Source organism: Anabrus simplex, chromosome 1 (genome assembly GCF_040414725.1).
Source record: "Anabrus simplex isolate iqAnaSimp1 chromosome 1, ASM4041472v1, whole genome shotgun sequence".
Taxonomy (NCBI): Eukaryota; Metazoa; Arthropoda; class Insecta; order Orthoptera; family Tettigoniidae; genus Anabrus; species Anabrus simplex.
In genome coordinates, this window is record NC_090265.1 from 572,758,545 (window position 1) to 572,779,591 (window position 21,047).

At 39.6% G+C, this 21,047-nt stretch overlaps 1 protein-coding gene across 1 annotated transcript in view; it reads left to right on the forward strand.

The window, feature by feature from the left end:
• Positions 1-21,047, forward strand: part of LOC136880060 (collagen alpha-1(XVIII) chain-like) — a 256,097-nt gene that overhangs the window by 220,094 nt on the left and 14,956 nt on the right. The window contains exons 23-24 of the mRNA XM_068228774.1: positions 6,278-6,400; positions 10,890-10,904. Of these exons, the coding sequence (XP_068084875.1) occupies positions 6,278-6,400; positions 10,890-10,904 (138 nt within the window). The remainder of the gene's footprint in view (positions 1-6,277; positions 6,401-10,889; positions 10,905-21,047) is intronic.

Here is a 21,047-nt window from a genome sequence, read left to right on the forward strand (position 1 = left end):
AATCACAGACCCTTCTGAGAAGCTGAACAAGATAGAACTTCAAGCCGCATTGAGGCAGTGACCATCACAAAGGAACGGCTCTATGAAGTGCATCTACCCTGGAATGCAGGTCATCCAATTCTGTCTGACAGGACGAACTCCACAGTGAATTGAATGCCGAGGGACTATTTGGTGCTTTTCAGCAAGTTTTAGACGAGTGGATTTCGGAAGTAGTTATTGAGGAAGTGCCCCACCAAGATATGCATTTGACAGGGCATTGCCTACCTCATCGCCATGTGGTGAACATGAACAGCACAAAACTTGTACGTCAAGTCTTCGATGCCTCTGCTCGGGATGGGAAGAACCCAAGCCTCAATCAGTGTTTAGAGAAGTGGCCAAATCTTATTGAAAGGATATCTGCTGTTCATGCTCGATTTCGTCTCAAGAAGATAGGAGTAGTTGGGGACATCCAACGTGCCTTTCTCCAAATAAATTTCTGTACAAGTGACCGCAACGTCCTTTGGGTTTGGTGTCCTAAAAGTCTACAGGCACTGCCGTGTTGTATTTGCGGTATCTTACAGCCCTTTTCTCTTTGAAGCCTACTTAAAACTTCACCCTGAGACCACCTTAGTGCACTGTAAAGAAGGAATGTTGACATGGCCCATTTCGTTAATCGAGGAACTCGCTCGTAGATTTAATGTTGATAATTGTGTTTCTGGCTTGAATGATGAAGAACAGTCCCATGAATTCATCAACCTGGCTGATTCAGTTATGCGTGAACGACAGTTCGAACCAAGAGGGAGGGAGACGACTTCACCTTTGCATGCATCCATACCTGTCAATGTTTTAGGGCTTCTCTGGGATCCGTCTACTTACATACTGAAGATAAATGTGGAAAACATTTCTTCTTCGGATATGGAGAGGGTTACTAAGAAAACCATGCTGAGTGCGGCTCATAAGATTTTTGATCCCATAGGTGTTGTATGTAGTGTTAAATTGGTACCCAAACTTTTATTGAAAAAACTCGGGAAACGTGCATTACCTGGGATCAAGAAGTTGATACTGAGATACGGTCACAATTCTTAAGTTGGTGAAGAGTGCACCTGATCTTAAAGAAATTATGATCCCTCGATGCTTACCAGGGTGTAATGAGTGAGACACATGGATTTTGCGTATTTTCTCAGATGCATGTCAGACATCTTACGCAGCAGTAGTATTCCTACGTGTGGAACAGGAAGGGAATGTTACGGTCCAACTTGTTACAGTTAAAGCTGGAGTGTCCCCGATCAGCAAACCCAACAAGAAGATTACCATACCAAGACTTGAACTGTTGGCTGCAGCAATTGCAGCGAGAATGTACACTAGAATCTTTGATGAGTTCAGTATGGCAAAGATTGAGCCCTTAATTTTGACAGATGCAACTACAGTGCTGGCCTGCGTAAAACCTCAAGAACCTTGGGATGTTTTCTTTCTTAACCGGGTGAAGGAGATTAGGAAACTTACAGCCAATTGTGAAGACATGTTTCTGGTCAAATGAACCCAGCGGATCTTCCTTCAAGAGGTTGCTCGACAAGGAAACTATTGGAAACTCGTTGGTGGGAGGGACCAGATAGGCTCAAAGAATCTCCAAGCCTCTGGCCCAAGGTAGATCCAGCATATGATGAAGAGGAGATTTGTGGAGAAAGGAAGAAAACGATTCTGTCATCTAAGATATCTGGGACAGGAGACTAAAACTGGATCCCTTATTCTTGACAGTTAATAGTAGAGTGAGTTTATCTTTGTGTTTTCTTTTACTGTAAAATTGTCTGGTCAGTTACTTAGAAGAGTAACAACTTAATTTAGGTGGGAGGATTTCAGGTTAGATGATCAATCAAGTGACAAGATGGCCGCTTGATGCTTGTTCCAGACATTGCTTACTACTACTCGTATGTGTAACTTTGACTCGCTATCTTTTCTCCTTTTTTAACGTTATGCCAGTTCTATGTTTTTTATGAATTGCTTTATGTTGATAGGCTATGTTAATGAATAAAAGAATCGGTCGCGTGGAAATATTGTGGAAATGAATTCTTGTTTATCGTACTTTATTTTTTAAATTTTCAAACATTATTATTATTATTATTAGTAGTAGTAGTAGTAGTAGTAGTAGTAGTAGTAGTAGTAGTAGTATCTTTATCTTTATCTTTCAGTTCTTTTAACCTGCCGCCAATCTGATACAGCATTGTCACAAATACACTCAAATGCCAACTTCATCTGTAGAATAAAATCGTTCTTGCTACTCTTGAGGTACACAAATAAATCATCTTAACAACAAGACCAACAACAATAACAATGTTTCTCATATTTGGGACAGAAGAATCCAGTCTTACTGTTTAACTTTGTATATGTGAGCCATCGAGCATGGATCGGAATATTTGCGAGACAAGGATGTAAACGTTCTTTACTTGGAGGGGTCCGTGGAAGTGTCGTCGGTGAATAAACAGGAACATTAAAAAATTGAACTTGGCATACAACTTAAAAGGAAACCTATTAGTTTCGACAGCCGTCCACTAGCGTACTGTATACTGCTAGAGTGGACACTTAGGTAATGCTTATTATTTCATACGAAATGTGATCACAATGCCATGTTCACAGTTGACTACACACTTTACTGACGTTGCAGAAATTGTATCATTGTGTTTTGGGCTAGGAAACTTCGTTATTCGTAGCAGGAATTGGCTGTGAATCCACCATTTGTTATGACCTGAATCCGCATAACAACGAAAGAATTATTTTGACCTTACCTTACCAGTATGATAATAATGTATTGTGTAATCGTACATTCGGAAAAATGTCGGTGTAACGCTTTTTGTGTAACACAAAAAGTGACCACAACTTAAAAAAATATTAAATATACGGTAATTGTTTTAATATTAATTCAATATGATAGGATGAATGTGCTTTACAAGACTTAACTGCGGCAGCTAATGTACTGCGCATGACGTCATCACAAGATGGCTGGCTAGTTAAGGTATGTTTTGGGCAGTTGTAAGTCGGTTACCATGTGGTGTAGCTTACCGTGTAGATGTCGCGCAGAGACGAATGAGACATAATTTGATTCATCTCGAAGAGGTCTTTGTAAAAACAATAGAAAATGAATGTCTGCCCGTGAAGAAAGAAAATATAGAAGGTTTTTCGACTAACAATTGACGCAAAGTGTGAAGTATTTTGGCATATTGCTTTGAACTACTTTGAAAAGACTTTCCATAGTAATGGCATTGGGCACATTTTTATTGTTTTTGACTGAATTTTGTTTAATAAACATGGTTGTACAATTTAAATAGTTTATATCTTACTTAACATATCATTTGATACCTATACTAATATGTAAAGAGAGACTGTGATTTTTTATAGGTAACGGGTAATCTCAGAAACTTGCGTACCGATTTTGTAATTTCTTTCTTTCACCATTTGAAAGAATATGTATTTCCGGGTATGCATCATCCCGAAATGTCAGGGTATTTCTCGGATAAGGCGAGGAGCCACGCAATTTGATTAAATCTTTCAACGTGTCGACTACATCGTATACAAGTCTGTATACATTATAGAATTCCGTAGCGAAGCACGGGCACGTCAACCAGTTATTTAATATAATTTTTGTTCTATGCATAAGAGATGATATGCACAACACAAAGTAAATGGTTTATTTGTGAACACTTTTCACTATGAACAATAAATATTTTTGCTGTCTTTCCCCAGACTTGTATAACGAAAGTATCTCTTTAAATGGATTCTGCTGTCGAATGACAATGCTACCTGAATATTTACATTTAACTAATAACATGCTTGGGCTGGTTGATCTATTACAGAAATCATTAAGAAGCTGCATAACCTAATATTTACAAATTTTTACGTTGCCAGAACACAATGCAAATAAATGATTCTGAAGGCTGTTGCCTAGAATATACATTCTGAGAGCGAGAAAGAACACAGCCGAAAAGTACATGAATATTACAATCATAATACAAGGGCTGGCCAGAAGGGACGAAGAATAAATAGGGTAGGCTACTGAAAGTAAGAGACCGGGCGAGTTGGCCGTGCGCGTAGAGGCGCGCGGCTGTGAGCTTGCATCCGCGAGATAGTAGGTTCGAATCCCACTATCGGCAGCCCTGAAAATGGTTTTCCGTGGTTTCCCATTTTCATACCAGGCAAATGCTGGGGCTGTACCTTAATTAAGGCCACGGCCGCTTCCTTCCAACTCCTAGGCCTTTCCTATCCCATCGTCGCCATAAGACCTATCTGTGTCGGTGCGACGTAAAGCCCATAGCAAAAAAAAAACAACAAAAAAAAATGAAAGTAAGAGAAGGTAAGGTAAGGGTATATTCTGCCCGAAGGCAGTTTCGAACCTCCGCAGAGGTGTGCCTGAGCCGAAGTTTAAATACGGTAGGTTGGCCAGTTCCTTTTCGCTCTTCCATTGCCGTACCCCCCACCAACAGCGCGCGGCAACCCATCCAAATCTTGACTACACCCAATGTTGCTTAACTTCGGAGATCTCACGGCATTCGGTGTTTCAACACGGCTACAGCCGTTCGCAAAGCATGAGATAGTAAGGCTAATTGCTCTGATGAGAAAACTCTCGACTGGACTTCAGTCCACTTTTTCGGTGCACCCTTCGAAGAGACGAAACCTCCGTGCCCGACTTGCGGTGTAGCTAGACGCTGGACTGTGCATACAGCCTCTGTTCGCTCTCCACATGGACTGCATATACTGTATACACGCAACACCTTCTAATACTAATTAGAAGGTGTTGATACAGGCCACCAGTGGCATGACGTCACTGCTCCGTACGCTCGCTGTGTTCAAAACAAAAGTGGGGCACCACAACGATTTTGACAATTGTTACAAAGTGTGCAAATGAAAATTTAAACGAATGAACAAAAAGTCGCCAAACCCTGTGCAGCCCATACACAGTTTAGGGAGGATTGGTGACATACATCATGAAGAGATGACTTCCATCATGTTTGAAAGCATGTCATTTAGGTTAGATTGCACAAACGCAAAAACTGCTAACTTTTATTTCGTATAACTTGCAAATATTAGAGACATCCAGAATTTTCAAGTTGGTTTTATAACACTGTGTTAAGTGTGAGCTTGAACATAACGTATTTAATCTCGAGAAAAACATATCTCGGTAAGCAAATATCGAATTCAGCGATCTCCCTCGCGAGATTCTGATACCATGGCCAGAGCCATGCGTGGAATCCAAAGCCACACAAAGTACGTTATTCCAGCACCACACGCGCTTTTTAGAGACCTCCGTTTCAATAGAAGAAGCAATACTAACGTTTCTTCCAGATCGTTGTGCCATATGCCGATTTTCAAATATTTTATTTACGTTGATGGTTTATCTACATTCTCTACACTCCTATTCTCTTCATTCTGGAAATATTCAGTTTCCAGTGTTCACCATTATCTAAATAGTCACAGCATTGTTTTCCACGCGGAAAAGTTCTTTTGTCGTCCCATTATAGGCAAACAATTATTGGACGGAATGCTTGAAATAGCAACTGAAATGACAGATATCATAATCCTGAAACAAGACGAAGAGCCGTCACACTTACCAATAGTATTAGGTAATTAATTAATGGTTTCTGAACAAGTTGTTAGTATGGGGATTGCATGTAGCACAAGTTATCTGTCCTGGTCACCATGAACATTGAATTTGTGCACAACACGACAGTTTAGGGGCACCTTGCTGTGACAGAAGCGTTTAGATGGAACATGGGAGTAGTATTTTCAAACTTTGAGTAGTTATCACTAGCATTATGGTTAACTGTCGTGCTAGTACCAAGATTCTGACACACAGTCTTCCGTGTATATTATGATACAATTTAAAATATCTGTTTTACTTCTGAAATATAAAGCATGGTGTGCTACTTATGACTCACTCTGTGGATCTGTAGCTGTTTATTATAATTCATATTCCTGTTTTCTAGTGAGTTACATCCATTATCATTAACTTAATTTCCACCCAAAACATTTTATAATTATATAGAATTTCTGAGATGCATGGAAGAAATCCGGAAGATTTACTGGCCAGAAACATGAGTCCTTATTCGGAAAGAAGACTATTTATTATTGTTAGATACCTATGACAGTCCATACTATCTATAATTAGCTAATTTTTAATACCTAGATTTTACTTCTTGATCCATGTTTAACCTTAAAATGTATAATACAATAATTGTTCTAATTTTCTCCTGTGCCATACTCCTCACGAGGAAAGTAATATTAACTATTTACGTTATTTTTAATTTCGCAGCTTGGCTCTTTGTTGCCTATAACGACGCAATCACCACCCACAACACCACCACCACCAATGAAACCTCCAATTGAGTCTTCCAATCTTATTAACAATGAACCTGTTCCAGTTGATGGACCTCACGTAAGTATTGCTTTGTTACTATTAATTGCCCTTTCGAAGTGACTTGGTTATAGACAAGCCGTGAGAGTTTCTTTTCTCCTTAAACTATTTTCTGACATTTGTAATGTAACTTATTGTTATATTGTTATATAATAACTTATTGTATTTCATTCCCGTGTTTAAGGTTGGGCATATATTATATCAACTTCCTCCTAAACGTATACACTTCAGAATTTTCCAATGTATCTACGTAGTAATTACTAGGCATTAAAGTGCAAATGTTACATTAAATGATTCCTTGAATACAGCGTGACATTAATTTAGAATAAAATATGACAGTCTCGTCTCAGAGGCAGTGGTAGTTTCCATGAGATATGCAAGACCAAAAATACCTGCGATAAAATATGGCCCCTAACGTTTTCGTTACGGGATTACAGGGACGTGACTTTTCATAAAAAATCGCAGAATATAGTGCTTGTGACCCTGTCATTGAGCTAACACGACCCACTCCACATCTATACTTACTGTAAAAATCATAAAAAAGTGGCTGTGCTCCTATATATTATTACCACTATCTACAATTCACTTAACAAATGAAATACGGGAAAGAGACCATGTTTTGAGTCTCCCACAATTCTATGAGTTAATAACTAACAAAGAAAATTGTTTTAAACTACATTCGTGTGCAAGTTATCAGTCATTATGTTTGGGTGAATTGCCATTGGTGCGGCCTTCGGTTTATAGGGCCTAATTCCCGACCAGGCTGGGAATTTTAGCCGCATCTGGTAAAATCATCTAGTTCTGGAACCGGGCTCTTGTGTTTGTTTATATACATATGTCTTATACCTTGGGGTCATCCAAACATTTGTGTAATGGTATAGTATCATGTAACAAAATGTGTGACAAAAATGTAACCTAGCAACCGTGCAGGCTACGTCTTATTGTTGGTAGTCATCTGAAATTAACAGCCGTTGATGGATGGCCATTTATTATTTAAAAAAACAGGCCGTTGCATGTGTTTTGTAAATTAATTTAGTTATGATGATTTGATTTCCCATAAGGAAATTGGACACCATCTGTTACACGCCTCTTCATTCGCACATCACATGAGCAGCCGCCACACAGACACAATAATACGAGAATACCTGGCATAGTGTTGGCGTCATGAAGAACATTCGGCCGTGAAACTGCGTTCGATCTACATGTGTGACAGGTCCACTACTATTTGAGAAATATAGCAGAGAAAAAGAAGAAAAGGAAATTTTTGAAAATTTTGAACTAACCCTACAACAGAGGTACCTTTACTTTTTCAATTTATTATTTAAAAAAACAGGCCGTTGCATGTGTTTTGTAAATTAATTTAGTTATTGGCTTCTACCCAAATAATCAGTTTGTCTGATTGATCAACTGATTTTGTTGCTAATGTTTCATATCCAGATAATTCAATCTTGTACGAATTGAACTTATTCTCCCTCCCAATATCTGTGCCGTATTTCTTATTACAGATAAAAATACTTTATAATTTATATCATCAGAAGTTATTGTATATAAAACTTATAGAGTCTTTAGTCTCAAGTTACGATGTTTAGCACATATTAGGGTCTAAACGCAATAAACCAGTGGGATGATATGCAAGAAGAGGGAGGTGGTATGTTACAATGATCGAAACATCAAGTCCATTGGATATCCACAACATAAAATACAACACACACACACACAGCAGATACCGTAACAAGGGGTGTACCACACTGAAGGGCAACATCTGCAGCGATTATGGCATGTAACCTGCCGTACGGTACGGTACGGTATTCGACACTCGTTGTACATCTTGGCGTAGCTGCGTGATGGTCGTTGCCGGAGCTGGGCTACACTCTAGACATCGTCCCATAATGTTACACACATAATCGTTGGGCTGATGCCTGGATCTCTAGCTAGCCAAGGTAGCATGCATACTCCATGTAGAGCATGCTGTGTTCCCCAGACAGACATGAAGACATGCGTTATCGTGCTGGAAGACTGGCTCCTTCTGTGTGTCGAGATATGTTTGAAGGATAGGATTGACAACCTCACGGATGTACAACGCATTCATCATGTTCCCTTCAACTAGTTCCACTCATGATCAGGATTTGTAGCTTATGCCCCCCCCCCCCCCATACAACTAATTGAGGCGTGGGTCTGGTGTAGCGAGTGCGAACATACGATGGATTTTTCTGCTCACAGGCACGTTACAAACGCGGATATGGCCATAACGTAGTCCAATACAGAAAAAAACTCTGGGCACTGAACACCACAGGTATCCATTTGTCTCTCCAGTGCAATCTCATCCGATACCAAAGATGATGAACAGGCGTCAGGGGTAAACGTGCCAGGGGAACATGAGAATGTAAGCCTATGCCAACAATCGATTGTTTATTGTTCGGGTAGATGCATAGGAGGCCACTGTGACTCTGATTGCACGTGCAATTGATCTTCTGTCCGTCGTGCGGATGCAGAGTTTGTCTCGGCCCACAAGTGGCCACAGCTGGTCCGTGATTCAACAGCTCAGCACTTCGACCGGCCAACCGAGCAGAGGAGGGGTGGCCACGGCTCTACTGTGGATATACGCCTCTGTATTTGGGATACGGAGAGGAGCTGGTCCCACCTTCGGCTGCCCTAAGAATGGTCTCCCGTGGTCTTCCCTTCTCCTTGCACTAAGGCGAATACCGGGACGGTTCCTTGTGTAGGCCACGGCCGCCAACCTTCTCACCTTCCCCACACATCTCTTTCTCCGACAAAAATCTCCTGGCCTGAGAGACGGTATCACCATTTAGGTGTAATAGTAGTAGTCTTCTATCAGTCAGGGTTGCCCGAACGATCCGCTGTCCCAGGCGCTCATCAGTGCAGTCAAGTGGCATTGGTGGGGCTAGGCGGTTCTGGGAACCCTCTGTCTCCTATCTTTTCCACCGATGATGTACCACTGGCACGTCCAACCCAAAATGAAAGGAATTCTACGGAATGTTCAGCCACCCTCTCGGAGTGCCACACTACGGCCACGCTCAGTCACGTAATTGCTCGCCGGAGTTTTCCAGGTATTGCAAACACACTCGTTGATACACACGCAATGGAATCGCACAACCTACTACATTTATTGGGATGTCAGATGGCCTGTGATACAAAATTGGGTCTAATGGCTGCAGGCGAGCGTTGCCCTTTCACGTATGATCAGAGCAGAGGCGTAACGAATACGATACAGTTCTCCTGCAGGAAACAAAATTGGGCACCCGCATGTAAACTGTATAAAACTTATCGATATCACATATAAATGTCACTACAGCAGATACGGTACTTTCATGCAATACAATATATAGGCCTACGAAGGGTTTACGATAAGATTAAACGCCAATTTAGTAACAGATTTTATTTTGAAAGTGAAATATCTTTTAAGAATTGAAATACAACTTGAATAAATATATGCTTCTACCTTTTGTCTTTCAAAACTTTACTGTACTCACATTTAATTCAAATCTAAATTATGCAGCGTACTTTCTCAGATGTAAAGGCACTGACTATTTTAGTGATAACAAATTCGATGCCGATGAGACATAATATGTCTTAGGTCATAACATTTCCAAGCTTGTTCGTCGTAACTTCCAGTTTCGAAAATGATCGTCTTGTGGAAGAAACAGTAACAAGAATAATTAGGTGTAAAATTCTATACTTTGGTATCAGTTTTCACTATGTCCTTAATAATAACTTGACGCAGATATTTGTGCGAGAGAGTGCCACTCGAGTTACGAGAGACAGCTGTCTTAGACACAATGTTATAACAATAATTTGCAGGCAGAGGCAAACCATCCGACATTTCGTCGTTGCGCCTACAAAAAACTTAATGTCTAAAGTTACAGCTGAGATATTTGGCCGGTAAGGTTGTTCAATGCTGTGCGAATACTGTCAAGGATTCTCGCTCTTCATAATATGTGTCCTGCGGGTCAGTATTTCTCCAAAAATATTATCACATAGTGGTTTTCACAGGTGCAGCTACGATTTACTCTACATACGCTCTGTAAAATCCATTATTTTCGGCCTATTCTAAAAACATTCTCGTGCATATTGATATTTCGGTAAAGTTATTTATTTACTTTACTTTTTCTTGGCCTCGGGCCGCCTGCATTGCAGACTTTGTAGGCCCTAACGTTACGCCAATAGATCAGAGTGCCCTCTACATACAAACACTTTGTGTTGTAAAACCCGTTTGGGATAGGTGCTCTCCAGTGTACTTCCACTAGTGTAGAATACGCCCTTATATGCAAACGTCAGGATCAAAGCTAGCAGTTAATCTTTCTTTCTGTTGTAGGCAGTGGTACATATAGGCCTAACAGATAAATGTTCTATTACCCGCAAACATTTTTGAATAAGTATAATAGTTTATATCAGTGTATATATTTGTAGGACCATTGTTGACATCTTTCTTTATAGCCGTGATTTGCAACCCTTACTAATGGTGTATTTTATTTTCTTTCACTGCCACCAGAGATATCCAAGAATGGTAAGTATCAGTATCAATTATCACTTCAGTACCAACATCAGTGTGATTTTACTTTCAAACACAACAAAACATACCAGGTAACCTGCCAACGCCGTTCTTTCCACTTATAAGTGTACATCCAGTATCACTAATTTAATTCCCATTCACTGAGTGATTGGGATTATACCGAGTATTATACCGGTACGAACTAGAGTAACGTACTGGTAGATACTGTACCGGGATTGACCGTACATCAGGTATTGCTTAAATAAAATACGCCATAAAGAATTTATAAAGTATTAGCGAGTGTATTTTCAGCGCTCATACTAACGAAGTCTCTCAGGAGCAAGTAGTCAACCCGCACAACGCTACCGTCGTCATCACACAGCCAGCGTTGTGTCATGGACAGGTTGCGTCATAGATCTAGAAGCATCCAGGCAATCAATGGCTATATATACTAAACCAATTGAGGTATCGATTCAGACGTAACGGCATCTTATAGTGCACATTTCAAATGTCTCCTCATATTAATTTCTCCAAAATAGTCCGGGGATTACGGGAGATATTCAATATTTTATAAAACATAACGTCGGAGCTGGATCTATGTAAAAGGCCATCACTCTTGGTCCTCTCAAGGCAGTTCACACCGGCAACACGACGATATTGGTTCTCCGCATGATACGGGGTCAGCTTCAACGGCGCGATTATGCCTCAGTGACGTACGAGTTGTGGAATATAGAAAAATTCTGGCGTTACGGTACTTATAACCTTTCAGTCAGTTGAACCTCGTTGAGGAACTTATAAATTGAAAAAGGTGATTCTAAGACTTGTAATACTAACATTTACGTGTGTGCTAGAATCCAAAATAGTGAATTTTTCAAGTGAACTAGACTAAAATTTTTACATTACGATGTGAACAACGGAATATTCAGAGACTTTACTTTCGTACAAGTGTTTAATAATTCACTTAGACATTATATCAATTACGGTTCTGAAAGTGGTATGTTGTTTTTTCGAACAGAGTTTTCAAGATAATAATAATAATAATAATAATAATAATAATAATAATAATAATAATAATAATAATAATAACAAAAGCTTCGCCTAGAATGCACTAGTTAGGAATGATAGTGATTTTTGTAAGAGATTTAAACTACACAGACACAAGTGCACTCATAGACATTCATGTAATGCAAGTGAATTTCCAAGTGAACTGCTTCTAGTACTGTAGGTCGGTACAAAAATTCAGTTTCTTTAGGATTATAATTCTAAGAGTACACTTAATCCATCACACGTCCTATTTCTTGACGTGAATAGGAATAAACTTTGTTGTGACGAGTTCCAATGAACAATGCAAGTGACAGAAGACTTGTAATACTAACATTTACGTGTGTGCTAGAGTCCAAAATAGTGAATTTTTCAAGTGAACTAGACTTAAATTTTTACATTACGATGTGAACAACGGAATATTCAGAGACTTTACTTTCGTACAAGTGTTTTTGTTTCTTGTGGATAGCCACCAACAAGTATCCCAAGTGCAAATTATTTGTCTAATTTTACCTTCGGGTTTTACGTTAGTACTGTGACCGTATCGGCACAATTAATATTTATTTCAAATGATATGCTTGGTAAGGAAGCAGGCAGCAAGCTTTCTTTGTGTGGATGTTGGGAGTAGCATCAGGTTGTGCAATAGGACGCCCGCCAGAGAGGCGCCTCACACGCCCACTGGGTGGCTTAAAGAATCCCCGAACTAGGCACACGTCATAGAAGAAGCAGCAGAATAACATTATTTAGCGACTCCATATTGAAAAACAAATGCCAGCGTACAGCGATGCCAGAGCGATCGGGCCAAATTTAATGTGTTTTCGGCGCAAATAAGGCTTGATTAACAAAACTGCATCCATCAGAGCAGTGTGCAGAATTTTGGTTGAATTATGAAGTCAGGAGTTCTGATAGAAAATACTCTCCAAGCGAAGGGCGTTGGTAAACAACTTATATAACTGCGTTAGCGTACGGACGCGATGGCTGAAACCAGATGTCTTTGGGGATTCACCACTTCCCCTCCGATGTTATAAATTAATTACGGCAGATCCGCCGAACATAATCAACTCCGCATGGCATAGCGCACTTGTGCGTAACATAGTCACACAATCTAGCGTATTGCTGATGTCAACATGCTGGTTTATCCAGGAGAGAGAAAAATCAGAGTGGGGACAGGGCACGCTTGCCACCCCTATTCCCAGCTTTGCTATAAGTTGTTGCAGTTTCTCGGGGGAGTGAGTAGTCGAGAACGAGCTTCAGAAGGTGAAACTACGGGCGGTCCGCGAGCAAGGTCTACCTCTTCTTTGTCTGAATAACTGACACAAAGACACGGGAGTGAAGTTTTAAAAGTGTTTTCCAGTGTGCAGTAATAGTAGGAAATGTAACTATATGACAAAGGTATTTGTGCGACATCCGATCGCGAAGTAAACTCTGAATATTTGTCATTATGTGTTAGGTAGTGACTGTAAAAGGTTGATGTCTGTAGCAGTAAGGGAGCTCAGCTTTCGAGGAGTCTAACTTTGGGATTTGGTAAACTTTGTTTCAAAAGAAAATCAGATCGTGTGAAGAAATACTATCAGTTTAAATCCATGTAACATTGAGAGCAGGATTTCCGGAACAGATTATCACACTAAGTAACGGGGAATGATAAGTACAGGATCTGAATGAGCTAGACAAGAAATTAGGAGAAGGACGGCTGATAAGTCACGGAAGTAGGAGGCGATAGACTTGGGAAGGAAGAGATCATGAATTTTCAACTCGCCTAATTTAAACGAAATAGACTAGCTGAGATATCCATAATAATTAGCATCACGTAACTTGCATCGGTCTAGAACGATAGAGGGGAAGTTGGATGGTGTCGAGTGATCAACAAGTGCGCAAGATTGTGTAAATATAATTGCAGTGATTTGTTGACCAGGAAGATGGATTACTCCAGCAAAGTCATCAGACTCCTAGAACCCGGGACTGCACGAGCCAGCGACATGGAGTGAGCACCAATGGCAGGCCCCTGAAACTTCGGGCGGGGGCCAGAAAAACATCATAAAATGTTGAGTATTGAGCTATTTTCTTCCAATGTTAGTATTTCCCCTTGTAAATAGAGTAAATGTAAAGACAGGGTTAATGATGAGGTAATTGATAGGTTAATTACCTGGAGTGGTCGGATGACCCTTGTTTAATTTGATTTTTGTAAGTAGATATGGGAAGGAAGTGAACCAGGAAGGATGTATAGAGTTTGGGACCCCTTTTAGAAGCTGCATGCGCATGCTATATTATATACTAGCTGATGTACCCGTGCTTCGCTACGGGATTCTCAGAAAGACTGACTTTGTGGTTTTCCTAACCGAAATCAACATAGGTCATTACAAAAACGTAAGTATGAATGTAGCGATTAAAAGCAATGCTATCATATAAAATACTCGATCAAATGGGAAAGCCGCACGTTTTATCACGTTTAACGAACAGTGCTGCGGTTAGATTGCGGTTCCAATCTAATAGTCCAAAGTTCCAGAGCTGGGATGACCAGGCCTCAGATTGCCATGAACACTCATCTGCCATTATTCCGTTAAATATGCACACTGTTCATTCCAATCAGTGCCTCAGAGTAGGGATTGAATAGCCCGAATGCTATGATGATCCAGTGTGTTACGTACCAGTAGTATCAGAAAATTTATAAACCAGGAGAATTGCATGCTAAAGAAGAAAGTTATCTAACTCCCCAGCTACTTCCCATCAATATTCAGGCAGGCTGTTACACTCTGTACGACTCGGCAAGTTGACCGTGTGGTTAGCGGTGCGCAGCTGTGAGCCTGCATCCGAGAGATAGTGGATTCGAACCCCATTGTCGGCAGTGCTGAAGATGGTATTCTGTGGTTTCCCACTTTCACACCAGTCAATTAAGGCCTAAGACACTCCTAGCCCTTTCCTATCCCATCGTCGCCATAAAAGCTATCTATGTTGGTGCGACGTAAATCAAATAAAAATACTCTGTACGCAGCAGTAATCCTATCTACCAGAGATGAGGGGCAACAGAAGACACAAAACACATCACGACAAACAATGGTCAATGTAATGGTATTGTTGATCAATGTTATGAGCTTTCTATATTGTAGGCCTTCACATTTAGTTTTCTTTCAACTCTGTGATTTGTAAAATATTTTATACCCTAAACTGTAGTTTCTTATTCTCCGAATTTACACACCGATTTTCATTAAATACTGTTTACCCATTTTCTTGTTACTTGGTGCTGATATGGACTTCGTGACAAAAATCCAAATTCATGAATATCTTTGTGATCATAGCCAGTAGGGTAACAATGTATAAGACATGAATAATAGGAGATTTAATATTATATAACCTTAGTTATGTAGCATTCATCAATTACACCTCTAATAAGAAATATTTGAGAATTACATTTTAGGCCTTCCCCTAAACTACCATTTCACTCAGCGTGAATAAAATAATTTAAAGCCTAGACTATAGCGACTTATTTCTTGACTTTACATACCGATTTTCATCAGGATAGGACTACTAATAACAATATTTGAGAATTAAATTTTAGGCCCTCCCCTAAACTACCATTTTTCTCAGCGTGAATACAATTATTGATAGCCTAGATTGTAGCAGCTTATTCCCCAACTTTGAATACCCATTTTCTTTAAAATACGACCACTAATAACATAATTGTTGAGAATTCAATTTTAGGCCTTCCGCTAAACTACAATTTCACTCAGCGTGAGTAAAATGATTTATAGCCTAGATTGTAGAGGCTCATTCCCCGACTTCACATACCGATTTTCATTAGACCACTAATAACATAAATAGTTGAGAATTCAATTTTAGGCCTTCCCCTAAACTACCATTTCACTCAGCGTGAGTAAAATGATTTATAGCTTAGATTGTAGAGGCTCATCCCCTGACTTCACATACCGATTTTCATTAAATTCTCTTCAACCGTTTTCTCGTGATGCGTGTACATACATACATACAGACAGACAGACAGACAGACAGACAGACAGACAGACAGACAGACAGACAGACAGACAGAAATTACGGAAAAGCAAAAAGTGCATTTTCTTGTTACTATGGACATGACCGATACAGAAATACCATTATTTTCAAATTCTGAGCAATGTACAGACAAAACTCTTATTTTATATATATATATTTTTTTGTTATGAGTGCTGAGAAAGATTTAAGGGGGGAAAGTAAATAGAAAATTGATCAGGTTAATGCCGTAAATTTCATCTGCGTGACTGCATAATACGAGCAAGGATTAGTAGGTGTCAGTATCATTAACATGTGCTTATACAGAAGTTAATGTGGGATAGTGACAGCACTAAATTCATAAAAGTAGAGGCCGTAGTTTGTTTTGCATGCTAGTGTATAAGTTTGGCTGAACTGAAGATGTTCGAGAAGATATGTGCGGAGGTTCAAACCTGCCCCCCGCCTACACATTAGCTAGGCTAATAAAGTAGAGATTTTCTAGTTGAGTTTGATCATGTCTGAATATTATTATTATTATTATTATTATTATTATTATTATTATTATTATTATTATTATTATTATTATTATTATTTTCTTAATGTAATTTGATCGGTGTTTTTATACCGATACATTTCAAGCAACAAGTTAGAGGATTATTATTATTATTATTATTATTATTATTATTATTATTATTATTATTATTATTATTATTATTATTATTATTCTTGTTTTCGAATGGGTCTACTATGGACCACGTTAAGCATCATTCATTTACGGTTCTTCCTCTTTCGATCGGCCCAGTACTTCTTCATCCTTTCGGAGTGGGCTTCTTTACGTTCTCGTGACCAGTTGTTGCCGGTCCGTTTTTTGCTACTTTGATCTTGGAATCCCTTAATTTTGTTGATAATTTTTGTGTATTCCTGTCTGTTGTATACTACCTGCTGTGGTATATTATTTTCCTCGATATCCTCCTTGACCCCTTTAAGCCAGCTAGTTTGTGTCTTCCTGTTCTCTATGTATTCCAGAATTCGCTTGGCTGTTCTCTCTGGTGGCATTCTTTTAATGTGTCCGTAGAAGCAGAGTCTTCTCTTCTTGAAGGATGTTGTAATTTTTTCGGTCCTTTTGTATAGTTCCTCATTTGGTCGCAGTCTAAATTCTTGACCCACTTTCCTGGGCCCTAGTATCTTCCTCAAGATCTTCCTTTCTGTCTTTTCAATGTTTTCTAGTAAGCCCTTCCTGTTCAGTGGAATACATTCGATCGCATATAGACTTTCTGGTTTGATGACAGTGTTGTAATGTCTGATTTTTGCAGTGAATGAAACTGATTTTTTACTGTAGACATTTCGACATAACTGGTATGCTGCTTCCATCTTTCTTGCCCTTTCCTATAATGCTATTCCTGGTAGTCCTGTTGGGGTTATCCATTCCCCCAGATATTTAAACTTATGTACTCTTTTAATTGTTCCATACTTGGTGACAATATTTTGTGTCGGGTCCTTTTTGTCCTGAATCATTAGTTCCGTCTTTTCGAAGGATATCTGAAGTCCCGTCTTTACAGCAGTCTCTTGAAGTGTTTCAATTTGTACCATGGCTGTTTCAGTGTCTTCTGCCAGTATTGCCATATCATCTGCGAATGCTAGACAGTCAATTTTGACTCCAGATCTTCCCAGTGATATTCCATTTTCCACCCCTAATTCCGTCAGTCTCTTTCTCCACTCTCTGACCACTTTTTCAACAGGAGTGGTGACATCCCGTCCCCTTGTCGGACACCTGTTTCGACCTTGAATGGTTTTGACAACATACCCATAAACTTAACCTGTGATGTAGTGTCAGTGATGGTTTCTTTGATTAAGTTTCTCGTTTTTTTATCTATCCCAAACTCTTCTAACGTGCTTATCAAGGTTGCTCTGTCGACTGAATCATAGGCTTTCTTAAAATCCACAAATACAATCACTAGATTTTTGGCTGTGAGTGCACGTAGTTGTATTATGGAGATTAGGTTGAAAATTTGCTCGCTGCATGATCTCCCTTTCCGGAATCCTGCCTGGTATTCACCAAGTTCTTTTTCTATTATCCCTTCAGTCCTGTTTTGTAGTGCCTTGGATAGAATTTTAGAGGCAACTGGTGGCAATGATATTCCTCTGTAATTGTTAACGTTTGTTCTGTCTCCTTTTTTGTGCAGCGGGTGTATTAATGATGTCTTCCATTCCTTTGGGATGCTCTCTGTCTGCCAAATCTCCTCAAACAGTGCTTCTAGCTGAGTCACTAAGTGTTCTCCGGCATATTTCAATAACTCTGCAACTATTGAATCTTCACCTGACGTCTTATTGTTCTTCAGTCCTGTTATTATTCCCCTGATTTCTTCTTTATTAGGTGGTTCTGAGTCCGGTGTCTGGTTCTTGGGTTTCTCAAACATTAGAGTTTCCTCAGGTTTTTTACAGTTCTGTAGTTTCTGGAAATAATTTGCAAGGTGTTGGCAATTCTGTTCATTTCCAGTGATTAGATTTCCTTCGTCATCTTTGAAGCATAGAGTTGGCGGTTTGTATCTTGTTAAGTTCCTCCTGAATGTCTGGTAGAAATTACGTGTATTGTTTTTCACGAAATCTTCTTCTAGTTTCTTTAGTTGCTGTGTGTCATAATGTTTCCGTTCACCTCTTATGGTTTTAGCTGTTGTTTTCCTTTGTGCTTTGAATGCCTCCCAGTCTTCTGGTTTCTTAGTTGAGTTCCATTTCTTCCATGTCTGAGCCCTTCTTTGTAGTGCTTCTTCGCAAACTTCATTCCACCACGGATGTTTCTTCTTTTTACTTCGTAGGATTGTTTGGTCTGCTGCTTGTTGTATTGATGTTGCCATCTCAGTCCAACTGTGACTTTGAATCTTATTTATCCTGTTCTGGTATTCATTCACAGTCTGCTGATTGAACTTCAGATCTTCTATTCTGTATCTTGTAATTTTTGTACCACTACTTTTACTCCTTTCTGGTGTTAATTTCATCTTAATTTTTGTCAGATAGTGGTCAGAGTCGAAGTTTGCTCCTCTAGTTACATGTACATCTTGAATTTCTCTGGAGTTTTCATAACTGATTGCAACATGGTCAATCTGAAATTCGCCCAATAATTTGTTAGGTGATATCCATGTTGTTTGTTTCTTTGTCTTCTTCTGGAACTTGGTGGTCATGATGTTCAAATTGAATTTTGCACACAACTCTATCAACCTCTTACCATTCATGTTTGTCTTGCTGTGAGCCGTGAATTTTCCTGTGGTTCTTGATGGTTCATTCCTTCCAATTTGTGCATTGAAGTCTCCTATCAGAATTACAACATTTTTCTCTGGAGTATTTCCTAGGATTTCTTCCAGACCTTCCCAAAATGTTTCTACTTTCTGTGGATTTTGTTGGTTGTCCTTATTTATTGGTGCATGTGCATTTATTATTGTGTATTTCTTGTTCTTGTTTTTGAAAGTTAGTGTTGACATCCTTGGTGAGGTGGATTTGAATTCCGTTATCTTGTCTGCCAGTGAATTGTGTACTACAAATGCTGTTCCAAACATCCAAAGACTTTTAGTGTTTTGTATTTTCTCTGCTGGTTTACCTTTATAAATCCTGTAGTTGTGTGTTTGTACCGTATTTTCGTCTCGGTATCTTGTTTCTTGTATAGCTAATATTTTCATCTCTTGTTCATCCATCATTTTAGTCAGTTCCATTTGTTTCCCTATTTTCAACATCGATTTTACATTCAGTGTCCCTATGAACATTCTCTGTTTACATTCGTGATTTGTCTTTGGGATTCTAAGACCCTCCGACTGGTCTTGACTTGTGCAATGCTGCTGGACCCCCGGATCCGAATGCCCAGCTTCGGTAGCTTCGCCGCCACGAGGATATGAGTTACTCATTGCACCTTTCATGACTGATACTTCTTTAGAGCTTGTGCTTCTAGAAATTTGCATTTCCATCTGCTACGACTTGGTTCGCTGCACCAAGAAGTTTTCCAGGCCGCCCCTAACATGGGGAACAGACGCCACGGGAATGGCAGAGTGCTTTTTAGGCGGCACTCACTCGCCTTGTCACATTGCCGTCACTGGATTTATGTGGCATTTTTAGAGACTATTATTATTATTATTATTATTATTATATTTATTTTCTGAAAGTAATTTGACCGATGATTTTTATACCGATATATCTCGAGTAGTAGGGTAGTATATGACAGGTACACAATCTCGCCTCAGGGGGGAGAGATTAGGGGACATTGTTCTTTGGGTTAAAGGCTGACGTAACTGTGGTAAAAAACGTACGACGGAAGAAATGTATGGTTGAACCCCAGACTCCTGGAGAGTTGACGGGATTTTTGGTATAAGATAGCGGCTTAATTTGAGAAATGATTCAAGGACATAATGATGGTATGAGCTGGTTCGAGCAGGTGTACCCTGCATTAGCTCAATTGTATGATTTTGTTGACTCGGTTACTGCCGATATTGAGTGCGTTAAATGCTCTCTCGCCGCTGTGCGAAGGGAACGTTCACAATGAGTGATTTATGGCCCCAGAATGGGAAGGTCCTTGTGAGAGGGCAGATGAGGGTAGTCGCTTGGCTGATAAGTGTTTCCTTTTAAGACGGTGCAGTCTTCTGTGAGAATAAAGACAGAGTATTTACGTAATTACCACACACGATCCACCAGCCATGATCTAAAGGCAATGTAGGAATTTATGACTGTCCTGTACATGATTAGACTAATTAGGGCTTGATTACAGGACACTTGATGGAGACGACCAGAGTCTCAGGTTCGAACCTCAATAGAGCACAGAAGGGACCGATAGCTCGCTCAAGTAGCGGGTGCTGCGAGATGAAATACAGCCATTTATACTTTGTGTTGGTGTATAATATGTGTTTCTTTTTCAGAGTGTGATCCTGTTTTGTGTTATGTACTGTTCTGCGCGAATTTAGACTTCGTGAATTTTCACTGGTAGTTGGTGGAAGTGACGGGTTCGTTGTCGAGCCTGTGTTCGTGTGATTTTTATTTCATTGGTCTTCCAATTGGTGAAAACGCGTAACCTTATTTCCTTTTCCCTGGTTTACGTAAAACATATGTTATTTCTCCAGTATACTTTTATTCACGTATAGATACTTGGTGGCGGTAGATGTAGGA